At 44.7% G+C, this 24,637-nt stretch overlaps 1 protein-coding gene across 2 annotated transcripts in view; it reads right to left on the bottom strand.

Annotated features, from left to right (window-relative positions):
• PCSK2 (proprotein convertase subtilisin/kexin type 2) overlaps window positions 1-24,637 on the bottom strand; it is a 307,137-nt gene that overhangs the window by 57,261 nt on the left and 225,239 nt on the right. For both annotated transcript variants that reach the window (XM_062202269.1, XM_062202268.1), the window contains one exon: window positions 4,342-4,418. In XM_062202269.1, the coding sequence (XP_062058253.1) occupies window positions 4,342-4,418 (77 nt within the window). The remainder of the gene's footprint in view (window positions 1-4,341; window positions 4,419-24,637) is intronic.

Consider the following 24,637-nt stretch of genomic DNA (forward strand, 5'->3'; position numbering starts at 1 on the left):
AGACGTATTGCCCTTGAACCTGCTTCCCCAGCCAAGGCGGACAGTCTACTTGCTTGCTTGAGGGTGTCCCTGTTGTGCACTCTATTTTCTACTTTGCTGTGGTGCAGGCCCATCGCATTTCCTGGGCAGATACTGCTGCTGCGTTCTAAGTGGCCTCTGCAGCAGGCTGTGTGGCAGAAACAGCCCACGTCTCATCTGTGACACCTCCCCCCACCATCTTGATCGGGGTTTTGGTGCATGCTGATAGGAGCATTTCTCATGAGCCCAACTCTGCCAAAACAGAGCTGGGCACCACATAGGATGCCCATGCTCAGAAAACACCTGATGAACCCGGTCAAGTCTTGGTGGCTGCACAGCTGGTAAGGGGTTCCTGCTGGATCAGCAGCAGACCCTGCTCTGGCCAAGGGCAAGTGCAGGTTCAAGGCTCCTAGAGCCTGTGGGTGGTAACCCTCCTTGAGCGCAGTGGGAAAATGAACCTCATCTATTCCCCTCACCCAGTTTCTGACCCAACCACCACATCTCTCCTTCCTTTTCCCAAAGACTTCTGTGTCCCACCTCTTCCAGGAGTCCTTAGAATGCCAGTCCCTGCACTGGCCTCTACCTGCCAGACCAGGTATCCAGGCTACCTCCTGAACATACCCCACACCTCCCTGTCTCCCCATCTTTGCCTCAGTTGTACCCTTGCCCTGGAGCATATTTGCCCCCTCCCTCAATTCCATCCATTACCTTCCTTCAAATCCCAGATCAGTGACCCCCTAACTAGCATCAAACCCTCCACTGCTTATTATCTGTGTGACTGCACAAGTTACTTAACCGCTCTGTGCCTCAGTTTCCAAAATGAGGATAACACGGTACTATCTATTTTAGAGGGTTACTATGAGAAGCAATTGAATTAATACATGCAAAGTCCTTAAAACAGTGCCTTAATAATAGTTCCTGCTCAATGTGCATTAGCTCCTCTTGTGCTATTTTGGCCTAGGCAACATTTTTCACTCTAGTAATTTGGGCATCTGTTGCCTCCTCATTTGACATTGCAAGCTTTTCAGTAAGCACCAAACTAAAGTCCCAATTCTGTTTCTTGCTTATTTTATGCTCTATGCTTTTCAAATTCACTTCTTATTATAGAAGATATAAAAATCATGCAAAATAGCATGAAATCCCGTATACCCATCCCCTGGCTTTGGCAGTGACCAACTGATAGCCAATTTTATTTCCTCTGCATCCCAACCCATTCCCTTCCATCCTTCGTCAAGACATCAATAATAGTGAATACCAGGCATGTGAGGATTTCACCCCAGAGAGATTTTTAATAGAAATGTATCACACTCATGGGAGGGGTGCTTTATTCAATTCCTCCTTATGCCAAGCAGGTATCATCTCCAGGATGGTGACAATCATTGGACCAAGAATTTTCCCAGTGGAGTGGGTCTGAACTCTGACACACCATCCTCTCACACCACCTATAGCAGCAGGTATGTTCTGAGAGCTCATGAGTTGAGTGTGGCATCATTCAGTCTTCATAACAAGAAGCCTCGGTGGATGAGGTTCTTTGAAAATGACTCGATAATTGAGAAAAGTCCATTTATTGGTCAAAGTGGACATTCTGTCTTGAGTCATTGGCTCCTTAAGACCCAAGGAATGTGCCTGCCTGAGTCACTATGACTGTGTCTCGGGTAATTAGACACTTGGGAATTTTTTTCGCTGACAATGATGAATTTTTATTACCCTAAGCATAATTAGCCCTAATTAGAGGTTTCTAGCTAGTTTAAAATGGTACTTTCAAGAACTAGTTTGAAAATGGAAATATGCAATGTCTTAAGAAGGAAGACATTTCCTTAATGTTGTTGTTGTTATTGTTGTTGTTTTTAAAATTTATTTATTTGAAAGTCAGAGTTATACACAGAGAGAGAAAGACAGAGAGAGACACACACACATGGGGTGGCGGGGAGGGCGACCTTCCATCCGCTGGTTCACTCTCCAGAAGACCACCAACAGCTGGGGCTGGGCCAGGCTGAAGCCAGGACCCAGGAGCTTCTTCCAGGTCTCCTTCCGTGTGCAGGGGCCTAAGCACTTGGGCCATCCTCTGCTATATTTTCCAAGCTATTAGCAGGGAGCTGGATTGGAAGTGGAGCAACCAGGACACGAACTGGTGCCCATATGGGATGCTGGCGCTGCAGGTGATGGCTTTACCTGCACAATAGTGGCCGCCCCTTCTCCCTGTGTTGTTTCTTAAGAACTACTCTTACAGTATATCATACAGGAAGATTTGGTTGAGTGAGTTGTGTTTTGGCTCTTAAAATGTAGTTGAGGAAAAAGTATTTAGTGGGTTAAATAAGGGTGCTTCAAAAAGTTCATGGAAATTGGAATTCAGAGGTAAGCTGAGGAGGGCACTGAGGCATAATGGGTTAAGGTGTCACTTGGGATGCCTGCATCCTATAACAGAGTGCTGTTTTAAGTCCTGGATACTCTGCTTCCAGTCCAGCTTCCTGCTAATGCATTCTGGGAGGCATCAGATGATGTCTCAAGTGCTTGGGGCCCTGCCACCAGTGAGGGAGACCCAGGTGGAATTACGGGCTTCTAGCCCACTCCTGGTATTGTAGATATTTGGGGAGTGAACAGCAGATGGAAGACTTCCTTTTTTTTTTTCTCTCTCTCTCTCTCCTCAGTCTGCCTTTCAAGTAGATGAAAATAAATGTATAGACATCAAAAAACTAATAAGTTTATTTTTGTGCAGAAAAGTTTGAAATCCATATATGCTTTTTTCCCAATGCATGTTTCCTGCAAAGTTTTTGAAGACTGCTCAAATTCCTGGATCAAGCCATTGAAGATAAGCATTATACCTACAGCCACAGGGAGACTGCAAGTAGCCAGCACATTTGTTGCTGCCTTCTTTTCTGATATTCATGTGGACAGTTGCTAATCAATCATATCTGATTTCCGGCTTAGTGACATTTATCTGACAACTACATATCTCTGTGTCTATTATTATTTGCTAAGGGTATTTGAGGATCTAGGGTTGGAAGTCCTGAGGGTAAGAGACCCTTCATGCCTAGAGTTTTCAGACCTTTTTAATACCTTCTCAACTTGCAAATGTGCACACTGGAGTCCTGTGTGATGATTTTCAGGTGAGGTTGCTCGAGAGTGCGGTGTGCTATATTGTACACTGGCAATGATCTCCTGAAGGTACTACCATGTTAGATTTTATTTTTTTACTCATTCCTTCCTGTATTGCTAAACCCTGGGCCCCTGTCTCTACCCCAACACTGTCAATTCTAGTTACTCAGTGTAGACACACAGCTGAGCTAAGTGGTCCACGGAAAATCTACCCTGGTCACTCTCCACATATCCTGCTTCTTGAATACATTGAGAAAAGTGGTTCCCATGAAAGAGTGACACAGATTTGGATTTAGAAGCAATGTGAAGAGTGAGCCCACCCTCGGCTCAGACTTGTGCTCTCACTGTCTGATGAGGGAAGCGAGTCAGCCTTTCTGAGCTTGTTCCTTTAGCATGGAACTGAAAATGACAACTGTTGTCTTATTTGCCACTTAGGTTGCTTTGAGAAGTAAAATAAATGGATAGAGTGGTTTACACATAACATGTTTCTCATATTATTAATTGAAGTTCATAGGTTTTTAGGACCTTCACCCAAGAGCATGAATAAAAGGGAAGCACTAGGTTTAAAAATTTTGGTATTCTTTTACTGAGTAGGCCACACATTTTTATCCCTGGACATTTCTCTAGCCATTTGGGCAAGATATTTACTTGAAGAAAATTAGAGGCTGAATTTACATGTGTAGTAGCATAGCTAAACGTCTTTGGATGGACAACTTGGGTAGTTTTACACAATGTGAACTTTATTCCAAACAACAGTTGAAACCTCTGCCAGCTGCACTTACTCTTTTGTTGAAAGAGCCTTATATGGGCTGTTGTGAGTGTATGGAGGAAACACTTTTTCAAACACAGGTGCAGACCCAGGGGACAGAAATCTCCTCTGCAATAACTGTATTAAGCAAACTCACATTTCCAATCATCTTGTGGTAGGCTGAGAAAGGATTTCTTATTTCTACTTTCTTTTATGTTTAATAAAGTGGAAAATAATTCCTAGTTCAACTCAACAAAATTGTTAACAGATAATCCTAAAAAGCACTGTAATATTAAAAAAAAATCTGAGAACTTAGAGACTGGAGTCATTAAAAAGAGAAAACAATCACAAATTAGAGAAGCATTGGGATGATTTTGCAGTCAAGCCTTAAACAAAACAAAACAAAACAAAACAAAACAAAACAAAACAAAATAATACCTTAAAGCTTAAAGTCAAAGATTCTTAAAAAATTTGGTTACCTGTTAAACCAGTCATCTGTGTATCGAGGGTAAGGATAGGGGTCATTGCTGCTGAAGTCATAACTTGCTTCTGCATTCTGAAAAACACAATGTATACCATTGGGTCAGTCAAGCCATGGCCCCAGTAAAGGGAAGATTATGGTCCCTCCCGGAGTGCTGTGTTAATGGTCTGTGCTGGGTCGGCCAGAGCTGAGCGTGTCCCTGGAGCTGTCCATTCTCCTGCACCACCCTTTCCCAGGCTTCCTCGTCCCCTCCTATGTCAGCATTGGGCATGCCTGAGCCCAGTGCTCTTCAGGACAGTCTTCCTTCTGAAGCTGGGGTGGGCCTTGTGGGTTGGCAGGTTTCTCCCAAGAATTCGGGGCTCATGGTAAGCTGCTTTGGTCCTTTGTTGGGTTCATGGCCAGAAAGTTCTCGTTCTCATGTCAGCAGTGAGACAGCCCCTAGTTTTCCTGCTTTTTACAGGAGGCTCACTTCCAGCTCCCTACCTCAGACTGGCACAAAGCAGTCCTCTTTCTCCTTACTGGCTAAATCTTTGCCCCAGCTGCTTATCTGCTAGTTCACTCCCCAAATGGCTCAACAGCCAGAGCTGAGTTATCCAAAACTAGGAGCCAGGAGCTTTGTCTAGGTCTACCCTGTGGGTGCAGGGGCCCAAGGACTTGGAACATCTTCTACTGCTTTCCCATACCATAGGAGAGAGCTGGATCAGAAGTCGAGCAGCTGGGGCTCTACATGGGATGCCAGCACTGCAGGCAGTGGCTTTACCTGCTAAGCCACAGGGCTTTACACTGTCTTTATTTTCTCCTTCTACCTCTTTCTCCCAAGGTGTTAAGCTGAGAGCCACAATCACAAGCCATGAGGGTGTTCCAGCCCCGCCCCACCCCCCTTCCTTCACGAATCTGCCTTTCAGGCCAAACAGGCTCACTCTGCCAGCAGAATGGCCAGGCTCCTGCTGCCTCCCCACTTCCGTGCATGCCCCCCACGTCAGCCCTGAAAATCCAGACAACCTCCGTCTCTGCCAAGGGATCCTCTGAGTGTAGCTTTTACTGTCCCTTTCATCCATCTGCTCATCTCCCCTAATATTTTTAAAAAACATTTATTTATTTATTTAAGAGGCAGAGTTAAGAGAGAGAGAGAGAGGGAAAGGCAGAAAGAGAGGTCTTCATCCGCTGGTTCACTCCCCAGATGGCTACAACGGCTGGAGTTGTGCCGATCCGAAGCCAGGAGCCAGGAGCTTCTTCTGGGTTCAGGGGCCCAAGGACTTGGGGCATTTTTCACTGCTTTCCCAGGTCATAAGCAGAGAGCTGGCTGGGAAGAGCAGCATCCAGGACACTCAGCAGCGCCCATATGGGATGCCGGCCCCACAGGCATAGGCTTAGCCTATCACGCCACAGTGCTAGCCCCTCATGTCCATTATTTATTTTTTATTTAGATGTTCAGCTGGTCTGCCTTTTGTTTGTGTCTTTGATGAGCAATGGCCCACCCTCATCTGGGCCACTGCCTTCTCTGCTGGCTCAGGGATGCCAATCTCTTGGAAGCTCCCCTTTCTGTATGTCTTTATTTTCCTCCTTGTTTTTGGGGTCTGCAATAAAGACTCCAGAGTGCTTCCTGGTCCACAGTACACACTGGGTGAGAAAACACTGAGTGAGTTGCACAGTCTGACTCTGGCATTCTTGATTCCACAGGCCCTGAGACATTTTCAGGCATTGTGCTCCATCATGAGGTAAGACATTTTAGTTGACAAACCTAATGTATTAACGGCTTCATGTTTTTCAGAGCCCATGGAGAGTTTCATTAATTTTTGTTTTGATTTGTTGGATGACACAGGGCTGATCATCACAGTAGTTGTAATGACCAGAATTATAATACTAAATTATTTAAATAAATGTATTTTGGCAGGAATTACCTTGACATTTGGCCCCAGTCGTTTTTGCCTTGAGTCTTAAATATGTCTATTCTTTGTTTTGGAATCCAGGTCTCCACCCATCACCCAGTCCTTAGAGAACAAATCTGTCTCTACTGGCCATAAAGATTGGCCTGTACATTGTTTTTCTCCTCCTTCCAAACTTAGATCCAAGTTGTTTTCATTGATTTTTTTTAAAAAAATATTTATTTATTTATTTGAGAGGCAGAGTTACAGACAGAAGGAGGGAGGGAGGGAGGGAGGGAGAGAGAGAGAGAGAAAGAGAGAGAGAGAGAGAGAAGGCGTGCACACGCGTGAGAGAAAGTCTTTCATCTGCTGGTTCATTTCCCAAATGACTGCAACAGCTGGAGCTGGGCGGATCTGAAGCCAAGAGCCAGGAGCTTCCTCTGGGTCTCCCATGTGGGTGCAGGGGCCCAAGCACTTGGGCCACCTTCCACTGATTTCTCAGGCCATTAAGACGGAGTTGGATTTGAAGTGGAACAGCCAGGACTCAAATTGGTGCCCATATGGGATGCTGGTGCTGCAGGCAAAGGCTTAACCTACTATGCCAAGTTGGCCCCTTTCATTCACTTTTTTAAAAGATTTTATTTATTTATTTATTTGAGAGGTGGATTTATATAGAGAGAGAGAGAAGAGAGAAAGGTCTTCCATCCACGGGTTCACTCCCAAATGGCTGCAACAGCCAGAGTTGTGTCGATCCGTAGCCAGGAGCCAGGAGCTTCTTCCAGGTCTCCCACATGGGTGCAGGGACCCAAGTGCTTAGGCCATCTTCTATTGCTTTCCCAGGCCATAGCAGAGAGCTGGATCGGAAGAGGAGCACCTGGGACTAGAACTGGTGCCCATATAGGATTCCAGTGCCACAGGCAGATGATTAACCTACTGCACCACTGTGCCAGCCCCTCATTCACTTCTGAAGCTTAATTCTGATTTTGGTCTACTGCTCTGGTCTGTAGGGGACCCTCTTAGATTGGGCATTTTTTCCCCTGACTTCCCTTGAGATATTTGGGTTTCAGTTCTTTTTAGGGGCACTATTTTGAAACAGTAAGCTAGCTGTCTTCTCTGAGTTTTGTTCTGTTACCCCTAATCTTCCCTGAATTCTTCAGAGATAAGAGAACTCTTCGGCTGAGGTAGCAGGGTAGGAATATTGAGAGAAACAGGTTAACCTTTTCTCTTTTGGGATTCAAAGCCAAGTTGCACTGACATGTAAGTAATAGATTTGGAAGACTCTTTGCTAAGTCTTGTTAGTTTCTCCATAGAAGAGACTAGAATTTCCTGGCCTAAAGGGATTTGGACTGGAAATTTGCCACAAGTAGCCATTGTGGGCCCTCCAAAGTGGCCCGAATGCTCCCTTTCTTCTGAGCTGTGCTCTGGGGACACAAGGGGGCTTGTTGGAAGGTCCAACCTTGGGGAGGTCTGGGACTCACTGCACAATAGGGACATGGAATCCTGGATCAGAAGTGGCTCTGTGAAGTGCTGCAGCTGACAGGCTTGGAATAGCAACACTCTGTGTTCCCCTGCTTCCCAGTGCAGTGCAGGGCACCGTAGAATATTCTGTGGGAAGCTGATGTTGGAGAGCTGACACTGCATTGGACACCTGCCAGCTGACCTAGCAAGCTCTGTGGCCATGACAGTGATCCAGAGTTTAGGGAGGACCTGCTTGAACTGCTGACCGAGGCCAGCAAGGGAAGGGGATGCTGCAGAAGCCAGAGTAGGCAGATGATGGAACACTGGCACCAGGTCCCTGTCACCTTCTCTTTGGCAGGTTGGAGGAGAGTTCTGGAGACAAGGAAGGGGCCAAAATCTCAGTTGACCAAGATGAAATTTCTATCATCAGTACAATTGGGCTCACAAAAATTAAGTTCAATTAGAGAAAAACCAAATGTCAGCACTTTTGTATTTGCTGCCTGAGTGACTGGTTTCCAAAGCTTTCTGTCCTGGCCTATCTGTCTGGCTCATACTTAGCTCCCATTCCTGAGTCTGGAGAAGACTGCTCACCCTATGATTGGTGGGGTTACAAGGAGGAGTTGGGGAATTTGGACAGCAGAACCTGTAGCCAAGAACCCATGGATTCTGCAAGCAGTTTTATAACAAGAAGAAAGACCAGGTGTTGAAATAGGAACTACAATAATTTTGCTGTCTTCACAATGAATTTGGTGACTGATACTTAATTCTTCAGTTAACAGTCTATGCTGAGCATCAAGCAGAGCTAACAGTTGTTTTTTTTGCCTGGCTTTATGTTTTCTGGCTAAAAAATGAAATGGTTTATAGCAAGAAAGAACGATGGCAAGCTTTGTGTAAGGGCTGTGTTTATGCTTTGATAGACAAACTGAATCATTTATTGATTTGAATTACAGTGTGACCCCTCTCCCCCCAATAAAACTTTCTACATTCAGGAAATAAGTTAAACTGGCCTTGAATTAGATTGGATTTTTCTACAATGCTCATTTATGTGGACATTTTGGGGGAGGCAGTACTTAAAGCTCTTGTCATCCTAAGCTAAGCCAGATGCTAGTTTTTGTTTGGACTTTTCCAACTAATTTCTACAATGCATCAGTCCTTTCTTGCTTTAGAAAATACTCTTTGTTTGGTGAACATAATTTAATCTTTGATGATTCAGGATCAGGATGATTCAGAGTCATCATTAAGAACTTGAATTATCATTGTACCATTACATAGAAAGTGAGAAGACTGGGCTGAATCCAAACTGACCTCAGAGCTTCCCTGGAAGTTATTTCTGGAAGAAACTTCTGATAATGGCTTATTTTCTCTTAAACAGTTGGACACAGGGAGGAAAAAAATCACTTCTGGTATTTAATATATCTAAAGCTTAATTTCTGAATATTTGAATGATAAAAAGCAAGACTAGATTTGTTTCTATGGTAGAAAGTTTAATATTTATGGGTTTGGCATTGTTTGCCCTTGCACTTTTTTTTTTTTTTTTTTGACAGGCAGAGTGGACAGTGAGAGAGAGAGAGAGAGACAGAGAGAAAGGTCTTCCTTTTACTGTTGGTTCACCCTCCAATGGCCACTACGGCCGGCACGCTGCGTCTGGCGCACCACGCTGATCTGAAGCCAGGAGCCAGGTGCTTCTCCTGGTCTCCCATGTGGGTGCAGGACCCAAGGACTGGGGCCATCCTCCATTGCACTCCCGGGCCACAGCAGAGAGCTGGCCTGGAAGAGGGGCAACCGGGACAGAATCCGGTGCCCCGACCGGGACTAGAACCCCACCAGTGTGCCGGCGCCGCAAGCGGAGGATGAGCCTATTGAGCCACGGCGCTGGCCTGCCCTTGCACTTTTATTTTTAAAGATTTATTTATTCATTCGAAAAGCAGAGTTATGGGATGGGGGACAGGAATATTCCATCTACTGGTTCATGCCATAATTGGTTGTAATGGCTGGTGAGCCAGGAACCTAGAACTCTATCCAGGTCTCCCACATAGGTGCAGGGGTCTAAGCACTTTGTCCATCTTCTGCTGCTTTCCCAGGCACATTAGCAGGGAGCTGGATTGGCAGCAGAGCAGCTGGGCCTCAAACCGGCACTCCAATATGGGAAGCAGCTTAACCTGCTTCACCACAATGCTGGCCCTCCCTGTGCACTTTTCAAGCAGATGGCCTGCATGTACTCTAAGCTAAGAAAGGACAAATGACTTATTTTCATGGAACCCCCTGACCTGTTATATGTGAGGTCAGCAGCATTTGTGTGGCCATCCAAGGGACAGAATGTCGGCACCCCTGGGACACTGGAGCTGGTCTCACAGGATCTGTGACAGCTCATCATGAAAGTTGACAGCCTCTGAACCTGGTAGTAACCTTGCCCATTGCTTCATCTGCAGAGAAGCTTCTGAGATACTTGGGCTTGAACCCGGCCCTGGCACTGCCATCCCTAACCCTAAGTCCACCATTTAATGGCTCTGTGGTCAGGGGACTCCCTTGCTGGGCTTCACAAAACAAATGTGTCTGTAGGGATTGGCTGTGTGGAGTGGAAGGCAGAAGGGCTTTACAATCAGGTTAGTGTGGTTTTGTAACTAGGCTGCTTTTGACTTTGGGACTTTTTTTTTTTGAAACTAGTTTCCTTATCGTTACAATGCAGACTATGGGGCCACTGTTGCAGCTCAGCAGGTTAAGCCACCTCTTGCAAAACCAGCATCCCATATCAGGGAGCCGGTTTGAGACCCAGCTGCTCCACTTTCCATCCACCTCCCTGCTAATGTGCTTGGGAAGGCAGCGGAAGATGGCCCACGTACTTAGGTTCCTGCAACCCACATAGGAGACCTGGAAGGAGTTCTTGGCTTCAGTCTGGCTTAACCCTAGCTACCATTTGGGGTGTGAACTAGTGGATGGAACATCTCTTTCTCTGTCTCTCCTTTTTCTCTGCTACTCTTTCACATAAATTAATAAGTGAATCTTTAAAAACACAAATGATAAAACTACTTGGTTGCTGTGAAAATAAAATGAACGAAGAGATAAAAGCTGTGGAGCACACTGCCTAGCTCAGCGTGGCATTCTCTGCCTCTTCTCCTTTTGTGTTTTTCTCTTTCTTTGATCACCTACTGCAAAGGGCACAAAATATGGCCTGCAGGCCAAATTTGGCTTACCGCCTGTTTTAGTAAATAAAGTTTTATTGGAACAAAGTCATGTTCATTTGGCTACAGATCCTCTATGGCTGCTTTTGTACTACAACAGCAGAATTAAGTGGTTGTGACGGAGTCCCACAAAGCCTAAAATATTTACTGTTTGGATTTTTATTGGAAAGAGTCTGTTCCTGGCCCTTTTGGGCTCCCAGTGTGCCCTTTGGTAGTGACAGTAGCCACTCCCCTAGTCCTTGTCTTTCTGTCTCATGTCCTGTTCTTTCTAGAAGGCTGCCGTGGCCAAAGAGGAATCTGAAATGAGCTAGTTTGATTCCACTGTCTGGAAGCCTATACTTCCTGTGCTTATAAAGCGTGTTGCTGTGGTCAGAAACTGGGGCTCAGCCCATTGGGGCACCGTGGAGTGCATCCTGCTGTGATGGGGAGGAGGTGCCATCACTACCATCTCACCCTGCCGCCCATCACTGGTTGAGGGCAGCTCCTGGGAACCACCAACCCTGTCCTCTTCTCTCTTTCCCCCAACAAGTATCCTGTGTGGTATTTTCAGTCAGCAGCTCTCTGGCACACAGAGGCAATTGCTCAGGTGAACTAGGTGCACATGTGTCTGCCATACACGGCCTCACTCAGATTTAGAATGATGTTATGTTGACATTCCGACAAATATCGGACTCTTGTAGTGGGCCAATGTAGTTAGTAAGGGTATTCGCTGATGTGACTAGAGGGATATTTTGAGAGCATTGAGGGACAAACTCTTTGGCCTGACTACAAAATTGGGAAAGTGGCTTTTGTCTTCAGGCCTGTCATGTATTCTTGTACAGTGTGAACTGCACAAGGCTGCCTGCCCAAGGGGAGTAGCTGGGGGCTGTGCTGTCGACTCACCAAGCCAATTGCCCTGGATAGGATTTTAAAAAATGATTGGTAAGGAGCTGGTGCTGTGGTGTAGCACGTAAGGCTGCCACCTGTGGCACTGGCATCTCATATGGGAGTCCCAGATGCTCCACTTTTGATCCAGCTCCCTACTAATATGCCCTGGGAAAGCAGTGGAGGATTGCCCAAGTACTTGGGCCTCTGCACCCATGTGGAGGACCTGGAGGAGGCTCCTGACTCCTGTTGTGACCATTTGGGCAGTGAACTAGTGATGGAAGATGGCTCTTTCTGTCTCTGCTTCTCTTTCTCTCTGTAACTCTGCCTTTCAAATAAATAGATAATTATATATATATATATTTTTTGACAGGCAGAGTGGACAGTGAGAGAGAGAGACAGAGAGAAAGGTCTTCCTTTGCCGTTGGTTCACCCTCCAATGGCTGCCGCGGTTGGCGCGCTGCAGCCGGCACACCGTGCTGATCCAAAGCCAGGAGCCAGGTGCTTCTCCTGGTCTCCCATGCAGGTGCAGGGCCCAAGCATTTGGGCCATCCTCCACTGCACTCCCGGGCCACAGCAGAGAGCTGTCCTGGAAGAGGGGCAACCGGGACAGAATCCGGCGCCCCGACCGGGACTAGAATCCCACCAGTGTGCCAGCGCCGCAGGTGGAGGGTGAGCCTATTGAGCTGCAGCGCCGGCCAACAGATAATTCTTAAAAAAAAAAAATGTATTTGCCAGGAGAGAGGGTACTGCTTTGCAATTCACTCACCGGTAGGGGGCACCTTCTGAATTGCATACAAATGCACTATGTGTGTACTGGCCTGTCTATGAGCCATGACAAGACAAAGATCTCTACAGCTGTGGTCATATACAAGCTCAGACCTCAAAGAAATTGTCCAGGGAGACAAGATGTCTTCTATGAAACACCGGATAATACAAGATGTAAATAACATCTCCATCCACAGGAGTTTACCATCATGAGTCCAGCATGGCAGATGATTAATGGCCAATGTAATTCCACAGCACAGGAATTCAGAACAAGAAACTACATTGCATTTGTCCCTTTTATTCTGGCTTGCTACTTTCCCTGAAGGCATTTAACCAAATAACCCAGCCAAGAGCTGGGTAACAGTATTAGCTGAAATTGTACTGTGTTCATGGGCTAATGAAAGAGAAATGAGCTTCCCCAGACAGACTTCCAAACTACAACCCTATTGCCCCAGAACAAAGCTCATCTGTATGGAGACTGTGCAGCAAAATAGCCCAGTCCATTACAGCCTAAAGAATTTTGCTATTGCGCCTACTTGCATCTAATATGGTCATGGCTGATTGTTCCCAACTGTGCCTATTTTGATTTCATCAAATAATTCTCCCACATGTACTGGTTTAACGATAATGTTCAGCTCACTTTTGACTGAAACCAACATTAAAGGGATTTATGTCTATATTAAGTCTGGCTGTAAAACTTAATGAAATTTAACATTTCTCCAGTGCTCAAAAAAATTAAAGAAAAAAAATGCACAGTCACAAATTTTGAAATCTTTCCTCCATACTCCTAAGGTTTCCAGTCATCAATTTTTCAAGTGACACAATGTTCTTTGATTGTGGAATTGACACCTCTGCCTTTTACTTCCTTCTTGCTCCTGGATATTCTAACAACTTCTCTAATCACTGGAGCATTCCCCAGAGAAGAGGAAAGGTGCCAATCACAGCTGGACCACCCAGGTAGCACCATGCTTCAAGCCGTGTCCCAGGCTACTGTACTTTGTCTGTTTTCAGATTTGGGCAGTGCCATCCTTTGGTCCTCACTACAACCCGACAGCCTTCATCAGCAGATTTGGGAGTGATTTTAAGCACTGAAGATAATAATGTTAACATTTCGTGTTAATAATAATATTAATTTCTAATGCTTAACATGGTGCTTTAAATCAACAGAGTGCCTATAACTCTTTCAAAATCTCTCATTTTATTTGATGTTTTCCAAAACCCTGTTTGATAGGAGAGCAAAAGTGTTGAAGGAATGAGTATGCAGCTGCTCTAAGTAACAGCCCAGGCTGTACAAGTCTTGGAGGGTTCCTTGAGCATGGCCTTATCTGTCTGTGTCTTCTTGGCTTTTCTTGCTACTAGAAAAAGCCATAGAAGCTTGTAGTACATTAGGCTGAAGTTGATTCCAATAAATGAATTATTAAACTTTTTAAAAAAGTTTACTTATCTGAGGGGCACACACAGACACAGACACACAAACACACACAAGGGGAGAGAGAGAGAGTGAGAACGGGCGAGCTCCCATTCACTGGTTCGTTCCCCAAATGCCTGCAACAGCCAGGGTTGAAGTTGGGAACTGGAAACTCAAACCAGGTTTCCCACGTTGGTGGCAGAAACTTAATTACTCGAGCCCTCACTTCCGTCTCCCAGGCTCTCATTAGAAGGCAGCTGGAGTTAGGAGAGGAAGCTGGGCAGTAAACCCAGGCACCCTGGCGTGGGAAGCAGACATCTTAACCTCTAGGCTAAGCATGCATCTCTCCCCTAGCCCTGTGAATTTTAGAAGTGTCCCCAGAGCTTGAATTCCTGGGGCTGACTTGATGTAGTGAAGACATTGCCAAGAGCTAGCCCCAAGGCAGGTTCCAAAACTTGGCTGGAAAAAAATTTACATCTTTATTTTACTAACTGTCACCTCAAATTGAGCATTTTTTTTTCCCAATTAGGATGTGGAGTACAAGCCACAATAGTATTAGCAGTATCTGTGAGCTTGTCACCCATGTGTGCTTCATAGCACATTACACATATTGCAGATAAACTCAAGTATCTTTTCAACACACTCCTAAATGCCACCAGAGTTTGTTATTTCATGTGTTAATGAAGAAAGGTATATATTACCATATCACAAGTATGCATGTATTTTTAGTCTATTGATAATGCTATTGCTGTAAAATTGCTTTCCTTGGTGCTACATTACAAATGTGTCCCTCCAAAATTCATCAGTTGATATCTATCCCCACTGTGTTAGCATTAAGGGGTGGGGCCTTGGCCTTTCGGAAGTGAGTAGGTCATGAGGGCAGAGTCATCATGAATGGGATCAGAGGCTCGTGGGAGCTTGTTTTCCCTTCCATCATGGAAGACTCAACAAGAAGATGCTGTCTGTGAAAAACAGGGCTTTACCATTCACAGCACCTGCAGGGGCCTTTATCTTGGACCTTCCAGCCTCCCAGAACTGTGAGCAATACATTTCTGTCATTCACAAATTACCCAGGATAAGGTACTTGTTATAGAATCCCAAATAGAGTGAGAAATTTGGCTACCCTATGTATTTTGTCTTATGTCTTTAAAAAATTATTTTCAGAATAAAAGGAAACAGGCACTGTGTACTGGTTGATTGGCATGCACATTGGTGCAACCTCTTTGAAGAGAAATTTGGCAAGAACTGACTCTCTGACCCAGAGTTCCTACCTCTAAGAATCTACCCAACCGATACACATGCACATGTAGGAAAGATGTAAGTTTCCATGGACTCACGCTATTCATGGTTATGAACAGTGAATGACTAGAAAGAACTTACATGTCCAAATTTGGGGACGATTTAAATAAGGCATGGTGCTGCCGAGGCCGCGGCTCAATAGGCTCATCCTCTGCCTGCGGTGCCGGCACACTGGTGGGGTTCTAGTCCTGGTCAGGGCCCCGGATTCTGTCCCGGTTGCCCCTCTTCCAGGACAGCTCTCTGCTGTGGCCCGGGAGTGCAGTGGAGGATGGCCCAAATGCTTGGGCCCTGCACCTGCATGGGAGACCAGGAGAAGCACCTGGCTCCTGGCTTTGGATCAGCACGGTGTGCTGGCCGCATCGTGCCGGGCGCAGTGGCCATTGGAGGGTGACAACGGCAAAGGAAGACCTTTCTCTCTGTCTCTCTCTCTCTCACTGTCCACTCTGCCTGTCAAAATAAATAAATAAATAAATAAATAAATAAATAAATAAATAAGGCATGGTGCGCCCATAATATGTAAAACTGAAACTCTGGCAAAAAATAAGGTATGTAGGTTGCAGTGAACTTATTCTCAAGGAAGTGATTAGAATAAAGAGCAACATGTTGACTAGTGAGTGCTGTTTGCAAAGGAGATTATACTGAGGGTAATGTATAGAGAATTTCTGGAAAGAAACACAAGAGCCTTTCTACAGTGCTTTGCCTCCAGGGAATGGCACAGGGTCTGCGGTGGAAGGAAGACTTCTTTTTCATTGCAGACAATGAAAACCCTTTGTTTTGTGTGGTTTGTTTGCCAGAATAACACTAGGTACTACATACCAAAGTGCTTATTTTGTGCAAGGGATTCTTTTAGATGTTTTGTGCACATTAACTCCTCAGTATGACGTTCTTATGTGGGCAATACGCCTCTGTTCCATGAGTGAGGAAACCGAGGGAAAGTGAGGTTGACGGCTTCACCCAAGGTCACAGAGATGATGAGGGGCAGAGCAGCATTCAGACCAGGCAGCCTGGCTCCAGAGCTCTAACCAGGCATTCCTCTTCTCCGCATGAGAATCACAACACCACATTCTATTGCGTACTGCATGCATGTTTAAAAGAGAAAAACAAATAAAAACTGAATAACGCAATGCCTTTACTCCCCAGAGCATCAATGGATCATTCAGTTGAACTCCAAGTATACCAATGGACCTAACAATTTATAGCCTACACAGGGACACTGTTCATTAAAGCTAGGAAGCACATCTGTTGCTTTGGATTTTTCTTTCTTCATCTCTCCCTCCTTCCATCCTTCCTTCCTTCTTCTTTCCTTCTCTTTCTCTTTCTTTTCCCTCCCTCCTTCCATCTGCCTCCCCTCCCCTCCCCTCCCTTTCCCTCCCCTCTCCTCCCCTCCCCTCCCCTTCCCTTCCCCTCTCCACTCCTCTCTCTCTTTCACAGCTTGGTTTATTTACTGAATTTCCTGATCCAAGGTTCACATAGTGCCTTTTTTTATTTTATTTTGTTTATTTATTTATTTTTTATTTTTTGACAGGCAGAGTGGACAGTGAGAGAGAGAGACAGAGAGAAAGGTCTTCCTTTGCCGTTGGTTCACCCTCCAATGGCTGCCGCGGTTGGCGCGCTGCAGCCGGCGCACCACGCTGATCCAAAGCCAGGAGCCAGGTGCTTCTCCTGGTCTCCCATGGGGTGCAGGGCCCAAGCACTTGGGCCATCCTCCACTGCACTCCCTGGCCACAGCAGAGAGCTGTCCTGGAAGAGGGGCAACCGGGACAGAATCCGGCGCCCCAACCGGGACTAGAACCCGGTGTGCCGGCGCCACAAGGTGGAGGATTAGCCTAGTGAGCCGCAGCGCCAGCCCACATAGTGCCTTTGAAGCCTCAATCAGCAAACAGGCCTCCTTTGCATTTTGGTGGCTATGTTATTCCCTATCGAAGTAGGATGTTTTCTAGGAGGTAAAAATTATACTATGTATAAGACAAATATCACTGACAACTGGATTCCTCTGGAACAGAAATCTTTAAAATATTTCCATGATCTCAGAATCTCCAGCACTGCCTGGTGACCTGTGGGTTTATGAGCTCAGCCTGAAACTCACAGGCTGAGAATGTAATTTCACGAGATGCTTATAATGAGGGCACTTCAAAAAGTTCATGGAAAAAAGAATTAAGAGATAAATAAGCCTGACTCCAAAGTTTTCTCTGATTTGTGATAGCTAATATATAGAGTACAACAAAATTTAAAGTATATGAGTGGGGGGACAGCATTGAGGCAAAGCAGGTTAAGCCTCTACCTATGATGCTGGCATCCCATATAGGGCATGGGTTCGAGTCCTGACTGTCCATTTTTTTAAAAAATATTTCATTTATTTATTTGAGAGGTAGAGTTACAGACAGTGAGAGGGAGAAACAGAGAGAAAGGGCTTCCTTCCGGGTGCTGGTGTCACAGGCGGAGGATTAACCAAGTGAGCCATGGTGCCGGCCCCTAAAGGATGTTTATCTACACCTATGAGAGGTCTTCAAAATATTCATGGAAAGTGTGTATCATGAAAAAATTATGTATGTATTTCAAAATTGCTTGTACCAGAAGAAATTTATCTTTTAATTTCATTTTTCATGAACTTTTTAAAAAAAGATAAATTTTATTTATTTGAAAGAGTTACAGAGAGAGAAGGAGAGAGAGCGCAAGAGAGATAGTGTCTATCTGTTGGTTCACTCTCCAAATCGTTGTAACAGCTGGGGCTGGGCCAGGCTGAAACCAGATGGCTGTAACTCCATCTGGGTCTCCCACGTGGGTGGCAGGGGCCCAAGCACTTGGGCCACCTTCTGCTGCTTTTCCAGGTGCATTAGCAGGGAGCTGGATTGGAAGTAGAGCAGCCAGGACTTCAGCTGGCATTTATATGGGATTCCAGTGCAGGCTTAGCCCACTATGCCACTGAATTGGCTCCCGTGAATGTTTTGGGGCACCTTGTATGTGGTGCCTGCTCTCCATTTTAAATAATACAGCATTGCATGCATGGCAGAGCTAGGCGCTGTTCAAACACTCCTGGCCCCCATTCCTTCTCATTTTGTTGATGACAAAGTCTCTGTTAAGACCTCCATGGCTCTCACATCTGGTTCTACTGTTTGTCCTCATCTGACAGAGGCAAGCAATGGCAGCAGAAACACCTAGCTCGGCTCGCTTCTGCTGCATTTATTTTGACAGTCACTTCTACTAACATCAAGGGATATTGGCTGTTTTTTCTTTTTTTTTTTCATTTTTTAATTTAGTAAATATAAATTTCCAAAGTACAGTTTATGGATTACAATGCCCCCCCCATAATTTCCCTCCCACTCACACCCCTCCCATCTCCTGATCCCTCTCCCCTTCCATTCACATCAAGATTCATTTTCAATTCTCTTTATATACAGAAGATCGATTCAGTATATATTAAGTAAAGATTTCATCAGTTTGCACCCACACAGAAACACAAAGTGTAAAATACTGTTTCAGTACTAGTTATAGCATTACTTCACATTGGACAACACAATAAGGACAGATCCCACATGAGAAGTAAGTACACAGTGACTCCTGTTGTTGACTTAACAATTTTATACTCTTGTTTATGGTGTCAGTAATCTCCCTAGGCTCTAGTCATGAGTTGCCAAGGCTATGGAAGCCTTTTGAGTTCGCCAACTTCGATCTTATTCCGACAGGGTCATAGTCAAAGTGGAAGTTCTCTCCTCCCTTCAGAGAAAGGTACCTCCTTCTTTGATGGGGCTGTTTTTTCTATTTGAAATAGTGATTTATAGTTTCTCTTGAAAATTCATTTATTTAATATTAAAAAAACTAGTCAATTTAAGGAATACTAGGTAAATAATAGCACCGGTAGCAAAAATTACGAAGGTGCACTAAGGCTAAAGAAGCTTGGGAACTACCAGAAGAGTCAGCCTTCCAAGAGGCCCAGGATTTAAGTATCTATGTGGGGGATTTGAAGGAGTAATGGAAAAGACTTTCTGTCCTACATCTCAATCCTGACGCTTGCCATTTCGACATTACGGCTTTAATCCTTTTAATCTGTAGATTGCCGGTCTTCAAAAGTCACCATTCACTCATGCATGCAGCCAAGCACTTATTTATATTTTTCAAGGAACAAATATTTACTGAGTACTCTTTGCCAGGCATTGTACATTACTGAGAGGAGGATGCTCTTAGCTGGGGCATCTTAACAGCGTCCATGAGCTAATGCACTAGTTACAGAGCTTTTAATGAAGTCTAGTTATCCGCTAACAGTGAGTCTTAACTCAGGCTGCACAGGATAATTTCCTGGAAAGCTTCTAGAAATACAACCACTTGAGCAACTCCTTGATTCTAATTTAATTGATCTGGGGTAGGGGTTGGGCCTCAGTAACTTAAAACAACAACAAAATCTCTTCTGATGCATAGCCAAGGTGGAGAATCGTTGATTTGACACCTTGTTAGTAGCTCATATCCTAGCCACTTGTTGTTTAAAGTGTGATCTGTGGGTCACTAGCATTGCTATTACCTGAGAACTTGCTAGAAATGGGGAATTTGGGCCTGGTGTTATGGCACAGTGGGTTAAGTCTCCATTTGCAATGCTGGCATTACATGGTATCTCATATTGGAGTGCCTGTTCCAGTCCTGGCTATTCTGTTTCACATCCAGCTCCCTGCTGGTGCAGCTGGAAGGGTAGTAGATGACTGTTCAAGTACTTGGGCCTCTGCCACCCATTTAGGAGACCCAGACTGAGTTCTTGGCTGCTGCCTTTGGCCTGGCCCAGCCCTGGTTGTTGTGGGCATTTGGGGAGTGAACCAGCAGATGCAAAATCTCTCTCTCTCTCTCTTTCTGTCTCTCCCTGCCATTTATCTTTCTAATAAATACATAAAATTAATTAAAAAATGCAAAATCTTAGGATCCATCCCAGACCTACTGAAACTGCATTTTAACAGGTTTCCCAGGAGATCTGTGTGTACATTGATTCTTCTGTTTGTAAAATGGACTTCAGATTTGCATTTGGCTCTCACTTCCTCTTTCTGTCTTCAAAATCTCCCTATTCCAAACTTCCTCTATCACTTCCCCCTCTACAACTCTTCCATAGGAAGATATTGAATTTGATAAGCCATTCATGTCTAGGCATGAATAACTTTCAGTCCATAGCCCCTTCCCAATATTATTTGCTTTAACAGAAGATTCTGACCATTAGAACTAATTCACAAACTCAATTTATAATAGTAAAAAGATCCAAAGATGACAATCTGGGTGCACTGAGAACTTCCAGGTATGTCTCATACTGAAGATCTTTCTATGAACAAGATCAGTTCTGAGAAGAGGGCTTTCACAGTAGATTCATTCGGTGCTGAGGGAGAACTTGATGAGCTAAAGAAAACAATAGAAAGTTGGCCGCAGTGTGTGATTACAAGGCATGATGTTATTGAAGTGTGTGTGTTCTGGCAGACAAAGGCTGTTGGGGTGTGTGAGTGGGTGTTGATTCCGCAAGAAAGGAGTGTAAAAGTCGCAAGCAATGGGTTTCCTACTGTTAAATAAATTTTGATGAATATTCAGATGTGAATTATTTTTGTCTCCTACTGCTTAAAATAGTTTCTGACAAAACTTAAAAATACACCCAATCACAGACAAGCTAAATGCCAAGCTGCATTAATAGCAATCAGAGTTAAAATTTTTTTTTAAAAAAGTGTTTATATTTCAACATGTACTTATTTTTTACATCCTGCCTTTTTCCTGAAAAAAAAAAAAAAAGGATATAGGTTTTCTTAATTCTAACACATGATATATAATTTGGATTTAGGGACAACTGAAGGTGCAGATAGGTAATCTGTAAGTGTATTGTGTTTGTTAATTGCTTGGCCTTATTTTTTCAAAATCCTTTTTTAAAGATTTATTTATTTACTTATTTGAAAGGCAGAGTTACAAAGAGGCAGAGGCAGAAAGAGAGACAGAGGTCCTCCATCCACTGGCTCACTCTCTAAATAGCCACAACGGCCGGAGTCAGGCTGATCTGAAGCCAGGAGCCAGGAGCTTCTTCCAGGTCTCCCACGTGAGTGCAGGGGCCCCAAGGACTTAGGCCATCTTCTACTCCTTTTCCAGGCCATAGCAGAGAGCTGGACTGGAAAAAGAGCAGCTGGGATTGAACTGACGCCCATATGGGATGCTGGCACTGCAGGCAGTGGCTTTATCTGCCATGCCACAATGACAGCCCCTATTTTTCCAAATTTGATGTGTTTGTGTGTTGCTGTGGATTCGTTCTGAGAGGAGGAGCGTGGTGGGGGCGAGAGGTGCAGAGTGACCACCCCAGGAGTCAGGTGAAAGCAGGCCAGAGGCAAGCAGCCCACAGACTCGTTTATTTCAGTTGGTACAGCAGGTTCTATAGCTGAGGCAGCCAATCTGGTCAAGGGGCAGTTTATGCCCTAACCAATCACAGCCTATTGCGAGGCAGGCTCCTTTGCCATGTGGTTTCCGAAGCCACCCAATCACAGCCTGTTGCCAGGCAGGCTCCGCTGCCAGAGGCCATCTTGGCAAGGCCTTCTCATTCCACCACATTTGTGTATCTGAATCTACTGTTTGAGGTAGATTCGGAATCACAACTATTCTATTTAGGCGACTGACTCAGAACGGATCAATTCTCTCAGGCTTGTGCTAGTCCCGCTGGATTTCTCTTGGCCCCCAGTGGCTTTCCCTGCTGAGTTCTTTCTGTGCCCACCACGATGACGACTGAGCTTGACTGAGCTGCCAAAAAGCATAAAAACAGGGAGCAGCAGGGCTGCGTGTCATTGCTACTTCATTAGCTATCCTGGAAGGAGAGAGTGATATGGAATTAATGCCTAATTTGAAACTGAAGAAAAAGATAAGATGTGGGTTAAAGGAAGGCAGTGGTATTTAGCCTTGATAACTTAATAACAGGGTGATGGTAGGGATGACTTGTAGACTGAGGGTAGCCAGCAATGGACTTTCGAGAGGCACTGTTAGGGAATTTGCAGGGTGGAAGCTAAAAGGGACTGGGAGTACCTGGCTCAAAAGGCTGTGGAAGCCTGGGTCTTGCAGTTCCATGAAGACTGCAAAGTGCCATCAAGGTCTTGTACTAGCAACCATGTACATCAGCGCAAGGAGAACAGAGACACAGCTCTGAAGAAAGACTGACGAAAACACAGTGGCCAGGGTCTAAATATGTGTTGTCAAGGTGACAAGGCACAGGTTCATTTGTTTCCTTGTCTTTTGACTGGAGGTTCTCCAAAATAGAGATGCTCAAGCCTCCTCCAGCCTACCTCCTCTGTGAAAGTTCTTCATCTCTTCCCAAGGAGGGTGAGGTCAAGGTCACAGCCTTAAGTCCTCCCTCTGCAACTGATTACACAACTTCAGTATCACTTGCCTCTCCCTTTTCAGCCCTAAAAATAGCAAAGATGAGTTCACTGATAGCTGAGTCACCTCATCACAGGGGTAGTTCTGTCCAAATTTCATTTATTGGAGACTCTGTCTTGAACACTTTTTATACAATGTTTATTTCCCCTGTCAAAAGTATAGTCACATGGATAATAAATGTATGACACATGGGTCTGTTGCTATTATACACATATAAGTTGTATATATAAATTACATGTGAAGGTAATTCAAAAAGCTTGTGGAAAATGGAATTAAAAGATCAGCTTTTTTTTTTAAAAAGACAAAGATTTTTTAAAAAGGATTATTTATTTTATTTATTTGAAAGGCAGAGTTATGGAGAGTGGGCAGTAGACAGGTCTTCCATCCACTGGTTCACTCCCTAAACGGCCGCAACAGCCAGGTCTGGGTGAGACTGAAGCCAGAAGCCAGGAGCTTCCTCTGGGTCTCTCATTTGGGTGCAAGGGACCGAGCACATGGGCCATCTTCCATTACTTTCCCAGGTGCATCAGCAGGGAGCAGGATTGGAAGTGGAGCAGCTGGAACTTGAACTGGCATCCATATGAGATGCTGGTATTGCAGGTGAAGGCTTTACCTGCTACACCACAACGCCGGCCCCAAAGATCAGCTTTTTTTTTTTTTTTTTTTTGGTGCCAAAAAATTTTCCGAAATCCATGCATACAAAGGGTCTTCAAAAAGTTCATTTAAAATGAGTATTATATAAAAATTATGCCTGGATTTCAAAATATGTTTGCACCAAGGGAATTTATTTTTAATTCCATTTCCCACAAACTCGTTGATGTATCTTCTAAGTGTAATTCAGCAAAACTAATTTCAATGGAGCCTTACAGCAGTTTTGAGAGTTGAGTACTATTATAATTCCCAATTTATAGACAAGAAAACTGACGCTCAGGGAGGGTATATGATTTACAGTCAGCAGTGGTTGAGTTGGCATTAGTATTAGATCTTTTGACTCAGAACTCATTACCTCTTTCTTGTGCTGCCTGGCATTGGCAGTTTATTCCTACGATGAAAATGAAAGGAAAAAAAATGACTAGACTGCACACACCTTGTTGATCCCAGCACACTGCACAATGAGTGGGAGCATCTTGACCCAAGACAAATTCTATGGCAGCCAGATTGGGACTGATAACCAAAGAGGAAACTCATGAGGTCTTTGGGTTTCCACTTGCATCTACATCCTTACAAAAACCAGACTCCCTAAACTTGTCAGCAATCTTCTCACTTGTTCCTTTTTGCTTCCAACAGTCAATCTCTGTTTTGGCGATCCTTTATAGGATAACCTTGCTAAGAGAAGGAGATGAAAACAGTGTCATGACCTTGGAAGACACACGGTAAGAAAGCACAAGGTGCATCGTAAGCATCTTGGGGTTGACAGCTGAAAACAAACAAGTCCATCAGGTCCCTTTCACAGAGAAGTGGTTTGAGTCTTACCTTTGAACGAGATCAATTTTATGTTCCTAACTTAAAAAAAAAAAAAAAAGGACTGATCGCCAACTGTCCTGGAGAAAGATTAAATGCGCTTCTAGTTCCTTTCGCAGCTATTCATCATTTTAATTGGTTTTGAAGCCAAAAATTTTGACAGTGTTTGTGAGGGGAATCCAGCTTCATAATTCATAAACTATGGAAAAGTGATTACAGCTTTCATTTGGAGGCTGTGCATGCTACCTTACTAAGTTGCTGCAAGATGGACCATCAGATTCCACATTAATTGCACAATCCCTGTGTGAGTGAGCGTTCCAACAGTGAATGATGTCTGCTGGGTCTGTGGGCAGGAAAGTCTCTATTTTAGACCTCTCATAGATGGCGTGGTCCTGATCAGGGTGTTCCTTGCTGTCCCTGACATTTTTAAGAACCAAGAAGGGGGCTCAGCTGAACTTCTGTCTTCCTGTTTCATGCCTGCCTCTTGACCAAAACACAAACACCAAGAACACCAAGACCTCCATTCAGGTCCGTCTCAGCATCCTCCTAGGCCTTCTCACAATCCAGAGATGGGGATGTCATCAAAACCACAAAGGCCAGTGGCACATACCTGGCCCTCTGTTGTGAGGC

The sequence above is a fragment of the Lepus europaeus genome, chromosome 10 (assembly GCF_033115175.1).
Source record: "Lepus europaeus isolate LE1 chromosome 10, mLepTim1.pri, whole genome shotgun sequence".
NCBI classification, from domain to species: domain Eukaryota; kingdom Metazoa; phylum Chordata; class Mammalia; order Lagomorpha; family Leporidae; genus Lepus; species Lepus europaeus.